Genomic DNA, 15,000 nt, shown 5'->3' with positions numbered 1-15,000 from the left:
AAATTTATATCTTTTTAAAAATAATATAATTATATCATAATAAAATGATGTATGATAATGTAATCACAAAATTATATATATTCTTATTATAATAATTGTATTTTATATTGCACAGTTAAACATTTTTAAATATAAATATATTGCATTGGTATAAGAAACTATGATAACTATGAATAATAAATAGCTATAGTAATTATTTAATTAAGCAGCAAATTCCTATTTTAAAATAATATAATTATATAATAATAAAACACCCTAACAACTGCCTAGAAATGCTCTAGCAACAACCCAGAGCCCTCGGGACGAATAGATTCTCAGTCAGGAAAACAGAAGACCAAAACTGAATTGACAAAATGGAGCATTTGCACCTAGCAACACCCTTAATACCCTAGCAACACCTTAGCAACCACCCAGCGTGCCCTAGCAACCGCCTAGAATCCTAGGGATGAATAGATTCTTGGTCAGGAATACAGAAAGACTGAGGCTGAATTTACAAAACGGAGCATTTGCACCTAGCAACACCCATAAAACCCTAACAACAGCCTAGCAATGCCCTAGCAACAACCCAGAGCCCTCGGGATGAATAGATTGTCAGTCAGGAAAACATCTAAACAAACAACAAATGCCCACCCAACCAACCAACCAACCAAACAACATAAACACCTTAACAACCGCCTAGCAACACCTTAGTAACCACCCAGAGTGCCCTAGCAACCACCTAGAATCCTAGGGACGAATAGATTCTTGGTCAGGAATACAGAAAAACTGAGGCTGAATTTACAAAACGGCGCATTTGCACCTAACAACACCCATTAAACCCAAGCAACTGCCTAGCAACACCTCAGCAACCACCCAGACTGCCCTAGCAACCACCTAGAAGTGATCATTCATCTTTAGCTTTAAGTGTCCTCAGGATGAATGGATTCTTGGTCAGGAATACAGAAAGACCAAAACTGAGCATTTGTGCCTAGCAACACCCGTAACACACTAGCAACCGATTTGCAACCACCCAGGATACCCTAGCAACCACTCAAAAATACCCTAGCAACTTCCAGGCAACACCCTAGTAACCAGGAATCAGGTCAGGAATACAGAAAGACCAAAACTGAATTGACAAAATGGAGCATTTGCACCTAGCAACACCCTTAATACCCTAGCAACACCTTAGCAACCACCCAGCGTGCCCTAGCAACCACCTAGAATCCTAGGGACGAATAGATTCTTGGTCAGGAATACAGAAAGACTGAGGCTGAATTTACAAAACGGAGCATTTGCACCTAGCAACACCCATAAAACCCTAACAACAGTCTAGCAATGCCCTAGCAACAACCCAGAGCCCTCAGGACGAATAGATTCTCAGTCGGAAAAAAGGAGACCAAAACTGAATTGACAAAATGGAGCATTTGCACCTAGCAACACTCATAACACCTTAAAAACCACCTAGCAACACCTTAGCAACCACCCAGAGTGCCCTAGCAACCATCTAGAATCCTAGGGATGAATAGATTCTTGGTCAGGAATACAGAAAGACTGAGGCTGAATTTACAAAACGGAGCATTTGCACCTAGCAACACCCATAAAACCCTAACAACAGCCTAGCAACACCTCAGCAACCACCCAGACTGCCCTAGCAACCACCTAGAAGTGATCATTCATCTTTAGCTTTAAGTGTCCTCGGGATGAATGGATTCTTGGTCAGGAATACAGAAAGACCACAACTGAGCATTTGCACCTAGCAACACCTGTAACACACTAGCAACCGCTTTGCAACCACCCAGGATACCCTAGCAACCACTCAAAATACCCTAGCAACTTCCAGGCAACACCCTAGTAACCAGGAATCAGGTCAGGAATACAGAAAGACCAAAATTGAATTGACAAAACCAAGCATTTGCACCCCTCATAAAACCCTAGCAACTGCCTAGCATCACCTTAGCAACCACCCAGCCTACCTTAGCAACCACCTAGAAGTGCTCCTTCATCTTTAGTTTCAAGAGTCTTCGGGATGAAAAGACTCTTGGTTAGGAATACAGAAAGACCAAAACTGAGCATTTGCACCTAGCAACCACCCAGAGTACCCTATCAACTGCCTAGCAACCACCTAGAAGTGAATTCTGCTCCACGTCCTTCATCTTCTGTTTTAAGACTCTTCGGGACAAACAGATTCCTGGTCAGGAATACAGAGTGACTGAATGTGAATCGACAAAACAGAGCGATTGCTTTTGTTTGGGCGTAAAGCGCAGAGCAAAAACAGTGTTTATTTCCTAGCAGGAGATTTCTTGCTCCTGCATTGTAGGGCAGCAGAGATCAATCCTTTCCCACAATCCCTTGCTATCAAATGTTACCTGCCTGCGTATCGGTGATCAATGGGCCGGCGGAGCAGGCAGTGCATCATGGGAGCTGATAATCCATGATGTCGGAGCGGCTGGCGCAGGAACGCCGGAGCGAGTCGCAGCACATGATGCTATTGATCCGTTTCCCAGCGTGAAGGAGCGTCTGCTGCATCTTTCTCATTGTTCTCCGTCTCCCTCTCTCCGTTTAATTGATGCTTTCTCCTCTTTGATAATTTTATTATCTGTCCGCCCTGATCCGGACTTTTTTCAGATGGAAATACGTGGAGGAACGGTGCAGTCATCCGGCCTTTTTAGCTGATTTTGTTTGGAGCGGCAAATGCGATTCACGTGCAATGACATTACGATAGATCGGCCGGTATTAAAGATACGCCGTCGATACTGTTCATAAATCAATAACCAGAGACGGCATAATCCATCCCGAAGACGTTTGTTCTGTCGCTTATTGCATCCGACGTGAAATATTACAAAACGGCTGGTCGTCAGAGCCATTTTCTCCTATTATAATGGCAGGAGACACAATGATGGCAGTATGTGCTCAGTAATGTTATTGTGAAAACAGCCCGACTTATAAACACTGACAGATGACAATAATCATGCCATTGGATTAAATGCATCAGAAAAAGCTATAAAAACATCAAGCAAAATAAAGAAAGATTAGTTTGCTTATCATTTGAACCAGGTGTATTTTAAACTTTATCTTCTGTTATGAACAAAACTTGCTTATTATAATATATATATATATATATATATAATGTGTGTGTGTGTGTATATATATATATATATATACAGTATATAAAAGTGATATTACTGTTTATTCTTTACATTTATATAATTATATAAAGAAATTATTTATTTTGGTAGTTATTAACAAAATACCCTAAATTGATGCTTTAATATTATAATATAATTGTATTATTTAAAATTAAAATGTAAAATATAATGCAATAAATAAAAAATGTATGTATTGTATTGGTACAATGAAGTACTAATTTATTTAATTAAACAGTACATTTATATATTTATATATTTATAGATATGTGTTTAGAATTTTTTATTTTATATTAAAATAACAAATAAAATATAATAAAATAAAATATATATCATAATACATTAAAATTTAATAAATGAAAGTAATAATATAAATTAAGAATTCAATCAAAAAACTTTTTTATATTTAAAAATTGTATAATAAAAATAAGTGTTTATTATAACCTAATTGTAAAATAATGCGTTTGTATTATAATAATTGTAGTTTGTTATATAACTGTATTTTAAAACAGAAATATATTGTTTTGTTATAAGTAACTATAAAGTAATCTGAACAGTAAATTTACATTTTGAAATAATATAATTAAATAAAAATAAAATTTATTAAATAGTTATTATAATAAAATGTAAAAAATTAAAGATGTTTTGATATAATTTATTTCTGAGTTGTTTTTTTAATTTGACAGATTTTGAAAATACTTGACCTTCCTATTTTTATAATTTTATTTGTCAACTGTGTGTACTGCTTTGAAGGGAGTACAGTTGTGATTTATGTGTATGTGCTTGTGTGTGTGTGTGTGTGTGTGTATTGTGTTGAGCGTCTGCTGTGTTCCTCATCACAGTTTGATTTGGTTTCACCTTGAATGCAGCACCGCGGTATTGATTCAGCTGATCTCGCGCACACACACACACACACACACACACACACACACACACACACACACACACACACACACACACAGATCGACGGCGGCCATGTTAGGCACCTGCAGGATGGAGAGGCCGTTTCTTTCATACTGCTTTCACAATATATGGGCTCTAAATACAGCCACAGCAGTATTTTTAATGCTCAGATGTCCCAGTATGAGATATAAAATATTAAAGTGTGTTATTTATTGTAAAGAAAGATGCATTAACACACTTTACTAACAAAAGATATGAAGTCTGAGGTTTGAAATATACTTGAGAAAAATCATTAAGAAAAAAAACATTAGACCAGTGTTAAGTATCAAGATACTATTATAGTTTGTTATTTTGAATCAGTTTTTAATTCTAGTTAATGCAAATGTGTGTGTGTGTGTGTGTGTTTGTGTGTGTGTGTGTGTGTGTGTGTGTGTGTGTGTGTGTGTGTTGTGTGCGTGTTGTGTGTGTGAGTGTGTGTGTGTGTGTTTTTGGGTGTGTGTATGTGTTGGGTGTTTGGGAGGGTGTGTATATGTGTTTGTGTGTGTGTTTGTTTGGGTGTGTGTGTGTGTGTGTTTGTGTTTGGGTGTGTGTGTGTTTGTGTGTGTGTTTGTTTGGGTGTGTGTGTGTGTGTGTGTGTGTATGTTTGTGTTTGGGTGTGTGTGCGTGTGTTTTGGGTGTGTGTGTGTGTGTGTGGGTGCGTGTGTGTGTGTACTGTACGCGTGTGTGCGAGTGTGTGTGTACGGTGTGTGTGTGTGTGTGTGTGCGCGTGCGTGTGTGCGAGTGTGTACGTGTGTGTGTATGTATGTGTGTGTGTGTGTGTGTGCGTGCGTGTGTGTGTGTGCGCGCGTGTGTTTGGTTGTGTGTGTGTGCGTGGGTGGCGTGTGTGTGCGGGTGTGTGGTACCGTGTGTGTGTATGTGTGTAGTATGGTGCGGTGTGGTGTGTACAAGCGTGTGTGAGGTAGTTGTGTGTGTGTGTGTGTGTGTGTGTGTGTGTGTGCGAGTGTGCGTGTGTGTGTTTGTGTAGTATACAGTGTTAACTGTAATATTAATAGCAGCCGCGGTTCTTCATATAGAAACTCACAGAGGTGTTGTTCTGCTCCTCTGAGGATGATCAATATTTCAGTGTTTGTTTTGTTGTCATAGCTTTGATTTTGTCTTTAATATTGCAGGTAAGAAGCACACAGATACTGATTAAACAAAGATGACGGTATCACATCAGATTTCATACACACAGCCTGAACGGACGCTGTGTGTGTTTCTAATAACTGAAGCATGGAAATGCACTTATGCTGTGTTTGTGAGTGATTTCTGCTGGCAGTGAAACTATGAAACCTCCTCACAGTTTACTGTCACTTATTTCTATTGTCACGTTTCATTTACTTTGATGGTGGTGACAATTTCTTTTGCTGCAGCACTTCTTCACTGCATTGTGTGATTAAAAAAACAAGAATAAATACACCAGTAAATATAGAGAATACTTAGAGAAAATACATTTAAAGTGTAAAATCATAACATTTTATTAAATAAACATAAAGGATTTGAACAGAGAGCAAAGTTTGGTAATTAAATGCGCAAAGTGAAATAAAATAGACAAAATGGCACAAGATTTAGTAATTAAGCAGATATTTTAAAAAGCTTTAAATAAAAAGTATTTAATGCTTGGTTTATATGTCTTATATTGCTAATATTGCAGCGCTAACTTATGTCTATGAAATATGATTTACCCTGTTTTAATTGTCATAAGTCATTGAAGTATTAAGATTATTATTATTTTATCTTATATCAGAACAAACTTTGAAGTACTTACTTTATTAGAAGGACCCATATAGACCATTACGGTTTTTAATTAAAGTGCATAAACAAAAAAAAAAACTTTTATAGTTTTTTCTAGAGTTTTTTTTTTTTTAGATTTAATTTTATAAAATGTCTGTATTTGTTGAATTGTTTGTTGAATGTTGACTCTGCCATAGACTAGTGAATGAAGGTGATATGGCAATACTTTTAAATACAAATGAAAAATGTAAATTCAATGTCAATTTATATTTAAAAAATATAATATAAATCTAATCTAATCTAATATATGGGTTGTTTTTAATATAATTACATAATAATAAAGTATATAATAATAAAATAATATAAGTATTTATTATTATATTCAATATAATTGTATAATATTAAAATATATCATTTAAAATACATTTTAGAGCTGGGTTGTTTTTAATTTAAGAGATTTTTAAAATGCTTTAGCTTTGTCTTTCTTATTTTATTTATATTTATTGTATTATTAAATTTTGAACTTGCCATTAAAAACAAATGTATTTTTTAACAGTTTCTGAAATGAAACTGTTATATATTTCAGTAAGGTAAATTTATATGTACAAATAATATTTTTAATTAGTATAAAATAGTATAAGAATATATTATAATATAAAATATTAAAAAAATATTTTAAAAAATTTTTTTTTATTTATTTATTTTTGTAGTCAGTGTAAGTTAGTAGGTGAATGTCTCTGACTGTGATCATGATGTGAAGGGTTTGAGAGCTGCTGGTTTGTTTCTGAGTGCTGCTGTGTCCTGAGAGGTCAGAGGTCAGCTGAGAACCAATCAGACGAGGCCGGGGTCAAATTGAATCAGCAGAGATGTGGCCTCTTGTACTCAGAGCACAAAACATTAATGGAGCCAATCAGGTTAAGCCTTTTAGTGTGAGGCCGGAAGAAATGAAATAATATGATTTTTTAGAAAATAATCGGACAGAAATGAAGACAGAATCTGCTCTGACTTCTGCAGTGCAATAAGAGAAACTCGTGATTGTCCTTTGTCTGAGTGCTGTTATTTATTACTTATTTGTTTATAATATGAAATAACACTTGATTTGGCACTTTACATGTTACTATTATGAATTACAATTTTAATAGCAGTTACAAGCAGCTCCACAAATGCAGAAGGAACAGAAAACACAGATTAATTGATCAAATATTGGTTTATTGGTTAATTGTAAAGGAACAGAAAATACAGATTAATTTATCATATATGTGACCCTGCAGCACAAAAGCAGTCTTAAGTCGCTGGGGTATATTTGTAGCAATAGCCAAAAATACATTGTATGAGTCAAAATTAAAGATTTTTCTTTTATGCCAAAAATCATTAGGATATTAAGAAAAGATCATGTTCAATGAAGATATTTTGTAAATGTCCTACCGTAAATATATCAAAACGTAATTTTTGATTAGTAATATGCATTGCTAAGAACTTAATTTGAACAACTTTAAAGGTGATTTTCTCAATATTTTGATTTTTTTGCACCCTCAGATTCCAGATTTTCAAATAGTTGTATCTCTATATACATCATTATGACTGGTTTTGTGGTCCAGGGACACATATTGGTTAATTGGTTTATTTTAAAGGAACAGAACACAGATTAATATATCAAATATTAGTTTATTGGTTTATTACTGGAATTATTGATTATATTTGTGTGTACATCGGGGCTTTAACAGGATGGATACGTTTCTTAAACCTTACGGTGTTAGATGTAGTTTCTGACAAAATGATTACTGCATTTTTGTTATTAAATCTTTAATGAAAACCTACAGAAAACCTAATCTTTTTCACAAAATATGAATTAAATCAATAAAAAGTAATCCATATAATGCGTAATAGAATTTTAGCAAATAAAAAGTAAGCATATTAAGTCTTGTAAAATCCTTAAAAATAATATAATTACTTAAAAATATATAATTTATATATCTGTATGACTGTATTGCTGTTATAGATTTAAACAAACATTCATCCAGATGATATTAGAACCATTTTTAATGTGTTAATTGACATTAGTGCCGATTAAAAAAAGCTTTTATCCACTGTGAGCAGATTGTGGACTGTAATATCTGTGCTCTACATCATCGTACGTCTCTGTATTGTGGCCTCAGGCGCGTGTGTGTGTGTGTGTGTGTGAGAGAGACTAATTGCGTGTCCTGTGTTGGAGGGGCTCCTGCGGTACACACACGTTTGGTAACAAAAGAAGCCAGTCCAACCGCACCCCACACTTCCGCAAGCAACACCCCTCCGGCTCTCTTTATGCCTCTGTGTGTGTGTGTGTGTGTGTGTGTGTGTGTGTGTGTGTGTGTGTGCAGCACGTGTCCCTCCAGCACAAGGCCCTGACCATGACCCTAACACACACACTCACACACTCCATTCAGAGCGCTGTCTGGACGCTGAGCACAAAGCCGAAGCTCCACGAGTGCTGCAGTGTTAATTCAGACGAGTCGTGCGTGTTTTATGGGCAGGTGTCACACAACCACAACAAATTCATCTGACCAGAACAAAACAACATATGAAATATTACTTTCATTTCCTAAAAAAGGATTTATTTTCATATTAATTATTTTATTTTATTTTGCTTCATTTTTTAAAAAAAGGATTTACTTATATTTACAAGACTAAATTGTTATTATTTTATTATTATTAGTATTATTATTAAGGATTTACTTAAATTGAAAATAATTGCTTATATGATTTATTTTATTTTATTTTATTTTATTTTATTTTATTTGTATATCCTGAAAAGGGATTTATTATTTTATTTTACATATTTTTTTAAGATTTACTTGATTACCAGAATTTACTTTTATTTATAAGAATTACTCGTTGTTGTTTTCGTTATTATTGTTTTTAGTATTTATACGTTTTGCTCATGGTGATTTATTTAACTTTTTATGTTTAAAGATTGACAAATATATTTTTCAAAATTACTTATGGATTCATTTTGTTTTTATCTTTTGTTGTACCTCTCTACATAATTTTCAGCTGAACGTTTTCAGAAATAATTGACTACAGAAATGAGTTGGGAATGTTGTTTTATGTTCTTTAAGTGTATGCATGTATCTTTAAGTGACTGTGTGTGTCTGTCTGTAGGTTGTCTGTCGAACCTGCCGCCGAACGCGAAGATCTGTAACTCGTACGAGGAGCGCAGGAAGCAGGCGACGGCCATCGTTCTGCTGGGAGTGATCGGAGCTGAGTTCGGCGCAGAGATCGAACCTCCCAAACTACCTTCCCGCGCCCGCACCAGCACTCAGGCTCCTGACGGATTCGGTCTGACCACCGGAGGATCCAACTACTCACTGGCCCGACATACCTGTGAGTCCACACACACACACACACACACCTGTGAGTACACACACACACACCTGTGAGTCCACACACACACACACACACACGGGCTCTTAACACACACAAAAAAACAAATACAAAAACAAACACACCTGTGAGTACACACACACACACACCTGTGAGTCCACACACACACACACCTGTGAGTACACACACACACACACACACACACACACACACACACCCTGTGAGTACACACACACACACACACACACACACACAACACACACTGTGAGTACACACACACACACACACACACACACACACACACACACACACACACACCTGTGAGTCCACACACACACACACCTGTGAGTACACACACACACACACACACACTACACACACACACACACACTCTACACACTACACACACACACTACACACACACACACACACACACTCTACACACAGTCCACACACACACACACCTGTGAGTACACACACACACACACACACACACACACACACACACACACACACACACAACACAAACACACACACACACACACACACACACACACATACACACACAACCGGTGACACACACCTGTGAGTACACACGCCACGGAACACACCTGTGAGTACACACCACACACACACACACACACACCACACACACAAACACACACCTGTGAGTACTAACACACACCACACAGTACACACACACACACACACACACACACACACATACATACACACACATACCTGTGAGTACACACACCTGTGAGTACACACTAACACACACAAACACACCTGTGAGTACACACGCACGGACACACCTGTGAGTACACACACCTGTGAGTACACACTAACACACACAAACATACCTGTGAGTACACACACCTGTGAGTACACACACACACACACACACACACACACCTGTGAGTACACACACATGCACACCTGTGAATACACACACACACCTGTGAGTACACACACACACACACACACACACACACACACACACACACACACCTACCTGTGAGTTCACACACACACACCTGTGAGTACACACACATGCACACCTGTGAATACACACACACACCTGTGAGTACACACACACACACACACACACAGACACACAAACACACCTGTGAGTACATACACACGCGGTCATTCCCATGAATCATTATGAATGACATACAGTAATCTAGTCTTTTCACTCTCAAACTACTTATGTATATAAAGTGGTGGCTAAAATTATTGGAACACTAGTATTTTCAGCAGCTAAAAGATTAAGTCTTAAGATTAAAGATTAAGAATTATTGTAATAATACAGTGAGATTTTTGTCTGAAAAAAGAGCCAGTGCTCCACACAGAGATGTGATCTGATCATCATCAGTCTGTCTGGAATAACATGAAGAAACAGAACAAACTGAGACAGACTCAATCCAGAAGAACTGTGCCAGCATCTCCCAAGACGCTTCAAGAAACCTTCCTGCAGATCAGATCTCTGTGTGGAACACTGGCTGTTGTCAAACTCCTTGTGACTTAAAACCTTTTTTAGCTGGTGAAAATACTAGTGTTCTAATCATTTTGGCTACCACCAAAAATAATTGTTTATTTGTATTTATTTTATCATTTATTTTTGACATTTTCTTTTTGTTGTGTGTGTGTGTGTGTGTGTGTGTGTGTGTGTGTGTGTGTGTGTGTGTGTGTGTGTGTGTGTGTGTGTGTGTGTGTGTGTGTATATACATTAGTATCACTGAGATACTATTGTGGTTTAATTAATAATCCAAATTAATTTTTATTTTTATATTTTCTGTTTTATTTTAACTTGGAAGTTTTAGTGTTTTTGTGATTTATATTAGTTTATTTTTTAAACATATATTTTTATATTCTGTAGTTCTTTATAGTTTTTATATATGTTTTATTTTTAGTTATTTTGCTACATCAAGTTCAACTAAATGAAAATAAGAAATGTTGCCTTGTCAACTAGCTAAAATAAAATATAAAATTAAACTTATTCAGTGCACTGGAATATTGTCCAAGTGCACTTGGTTAGTATGAGTATTATGCTATAGGCACTGTGTGTGTGTGTGTGTGTGTGTGTGTGTGTGTGTGTGTGTGTGTGTGTGTGTGTGTGTGTGTGTGTGTGTGTGTGTGTGTGTGTGTGTGTGTGTGTGTGTGTGTGTGTGTGTGTGTGTGTGTTTGGAGTGTTTTCTGTCTTCAAGGTCAGTTTGATGGTCAAAGCGTCTGTGAGACCTTTAGGAGAATCTGAACCCGTTTGTGTGTATGTGTGTGTTTGAGCTCAAAGTGGACACATGAGTCGTACTTTACCTTTGTAAAGAAACAAAGCTGTTTGCCTGAGGCCAGTGACAAGGTCAGCTAGGAAAACTTACACACACACACATCAGAAAGCTCTCTCACACTCTAGTTTTCAAGCTCTTTTAATTTTTAAAGCCCAGGCCTCTGTGTGTGTGTGTGTGTGTGTGTGTGTGTGTGTGTGTGTGTGTGTGTGTGTGTGTGTGTGTGTGTGTGTGTGTGTGTGTGTGTGTGTGATAGGCTCTTTCAATTAGTCTGTACCCAGGGGCAGCAGAGAGCTCGTAACGTCCTTCTGTGTTGAGTATGTGTGTGTTATTGTGTGTATTATTTGTAATGTGAATGTCTCGAGGGTTTTGAGGAGCAATTAGACAGTTGCACATTTTAACATATTGAGCTGTTTTCCAACACTTCAGATGTTTTTGCACAGCATCGAATGACATGATATCAAGATTTCATTTATAGATACTAATATCAGTGATTTTTTTCACACACTTGATTAAACTCAGTATAAATTATAGTATATATATCTATATCTATCTATCTATCTATCTATCTATCTATAATATTAGATTATATATGTTTCACTAATTAAATATCTTGTGGTTTTATTTTTAGCTAACTATAATAACCCTATATATAATTCATTAATTAATATATTTTAAACTCAGCATATCAAATATCACATATAATAATGGCAATCTTATTGGTTATTGACCATAATTGCCAGTAAATCAATATCCACCAGTATCTGTTGGTAAATGCAATACAGAATGTTGCATATTTTACTAGCACAGTTTTATCATCATTACTAACAGTGTTGCAGTATTGTAAAAGTGATCACACCTTGTATAGTAAGCGAGAACTGAGCTCAGCGCTGCAGTGACAGGAAGTGATGTCACAGTAATTCAGAGTGTGTGTGTTGCTGTAAATCCAGTGTGCTAAAGGCATTCCCTGTTTAGACGCCATTTGTTTCTCTCTCTATCTCTCCATCTGCCGCATCTCTTTCCAGCTCAACTCCATTGATTTTAACTTCGCTTTGACCGCAGCAGAGGCCAGAGACAGACAGACAGACAGACAGACAGAGAGAAGGAAAGACAGAGAGACATATAGACAGGCGGACAGAGAGAGAGGCACAGAGACAGACACAAACAGACAAAGACAGACAAACAGAAGGAAACACAGACAGACAAAAACAGATGGACAGAAAGACAGATAGACACACAGACAGATGGACAGAAACTCAGACAGACTGACAGACGGACAGACACACAGATGGACAGACAGATGGACAAAGGCAGATGGACAGACGGACAGACACAAGCAGATGGCAGACTAAGAGACAGACAGACACAAAAAAAAAAGAACAAAACACACACAGACAGATGGACAGACGGACAGCCACAGGCAGATGGCAGACTAAGAGACAGACAGACACACACACACAGATGGACAGACACACAGACAGGTGGACAGACGGACAGCCACAGGCAGATGGACAGACACAGGCAGAGGGGCAGAAACAGACAGATGGACAAACACACACACAGACAGACAGAGACAGACGGACAGACACACACACAGACAGACAGAGACAGACGGACAGACACAGGCAGATGGACAGCCACACACACAGGCAGACAGACACACAGACAGATGGACAGACGGACAGACACAGGCAGAGGGGCAGACACAGACAGATGGACAGACACACACATAGGCAGACAGACACAGACAGAGACAGGTGGACAGACACAGGCAGAGGGGCAGACACAGACAGGTGGACAGACACACAGACAGATGGACAGACTGACGGACAGACATGGACAGATGGACAGACACACAGACAGATGGACAGACAAAGGCAGATGGACAGACACACAGACAGAAGAAAAAACTAAAAAACAAAAAACCAGACACACACACACAGAAAAAAAGACAGATGGACAGACAGATGAACAGACACACAGGCAGACGGACAGACAGACAGATGGACAGACACACACAGATAGACAGACACAGACAGATGGATAGACTCACAGAAATACAGATGTACAGACGGACAGACACAAGCAGATGGACAGACACACAGGCAGATGGACACACACACGGACAGACACACACACGGACAGACACACACACGGACAGACACACACACGGACAGACACACACACGGACAGACAGATGGACATACAGACACACGGACAGTAAGATGGAAAGACGGACAGATACACAGACAGATGGACTGACGGACAGACACACAGAGAGATGGACAGACAGACACAGACATATGGACAGACAGACACACAGACAGATGGACAGACGAACAGGCAGACGGACAGACAAAGGCAGATGGACAGACAGACAGACAGATTGACAGACACACAGAAAGACACACACACGGACAGACAGACGGACATACAGACACATGGACAGACAGATGGAAAGACGGACAGACAGAAGGACAGACGGATGGTCAGACACACAGACAGACACGGACAGACAGATGGACAGATAGACAAAAACAGAAAAAATAGACAGACACAGACAGATGGACAGACAGACAGCAAAGAAACCGATAAAGATGGATGGACAGAGAGAGGGAGAGAGACAGGAGGGCAGAGGGTCCTGCAGTAATAAGGCAACTGGAAATGAACATCATATATGACAGTACAAGTCATTCTATATCGTTGTGTGTGTGAGAGAGAGACAGTTTCCAGTAAAACACTCGTGGGTGTTGGAGCTAATGGTTTAAATCTCTCTCTCTCTCTCTCTCTCTCTCTCTCGTCGCTCTCTAATTAGCTTCCTGTGGCCCAGCCTCTAATGTGGCATGTTTATTGCTTTAACTAACCACTCATTAGCCCGGCTGATGTTTTGTCAATATTAATTCATCCATTTAAACCAAGTCAAGTCTTAAACAAAGATGTTTTCTCTGAAAAATGGACTCGACCCGTTTGGCCAAGCCGAGAAAGGGGACAATAAATTTGCAGGTGATTTTGCTGTCTTCTTCCTGTCCAGACAGGAAATGAGGTGTAGTGCGATGTCTCTGTATGTCTCCGCATGGCAGTGTCCGGCTGCTCATTTTGACCAAGTGCCGCCCATTTAGACAGGACGTGTAAATAGATGTTTAAGGACAGGTTCAGCTAATTAAAAAGAAAATAGAATGAAATGTCTGTTTACATTATTCATAAGTCATCCTTGCATAAATGATCGCGTTGTATTAAATATGGTAATTTACTTGATGGTTTTATGAATAAATTACAGAAATTCATTTTGCTCAGGTTTCATAAATGAAATGTAGCACATTTCTCTTAAATTCGCATTACCATAATCTTCAGATTTTTGTAGTTATTCTCATTTTCATTACAGGCTCATTACTGTAATTTTTTGTTATTTTATTATAATACAGTGCTAATATTGCTTTAATATAATGGTTTTATTAAATTTAAATAAGCATAATTAAACTTAAACTTGGTACAACTATTATGATAAATAAATGCTCATCCAAAATATATGTATATTTTTTACTTGTTTTTATTTA

The 15,000-nt window shown here is 37.7% G+C and overlaps 1 protein-coding gene across 1 annotated transcript in view; it reads left to right on the top strand.

Annotated features, from left to right (window-relative positions):
- The window catches only part of LOC109080730 (WD repeat-containing protein 7), a 109,365-nt gene that overhangs the window by 70,368 nt on the left and 23,997 nt on the right, over nucleotides 1-15,000 (top strand). The window contains 1 exon segment of the mRNA XM_042747827.1: nucleotides 8,940-9,161. Within this exon segment, the coding sequence (XP_042603761.1) occupies nucleotides 8,940-9,161 (222 nt within the window).

This window comes from Cyprinus carpio, chromosome B21 (genome assembly GCF_018340385.1).
Source record: "Cyprinus carpio isolate SPL01 chromosome B21, ASM1834038v1, whole genome shotgun sequence".
Classification (NCBI taxonomy): domain Eukaryota; kingdom Metazoa; phylum Chordata; class Actinopteri; order Cypriniformes; family Cyprinidae; genus Cyprinus; species Cyprinus carpio.
This window is presented reverse-complemented; position numbering and strand designations above follow the sequence as displayed.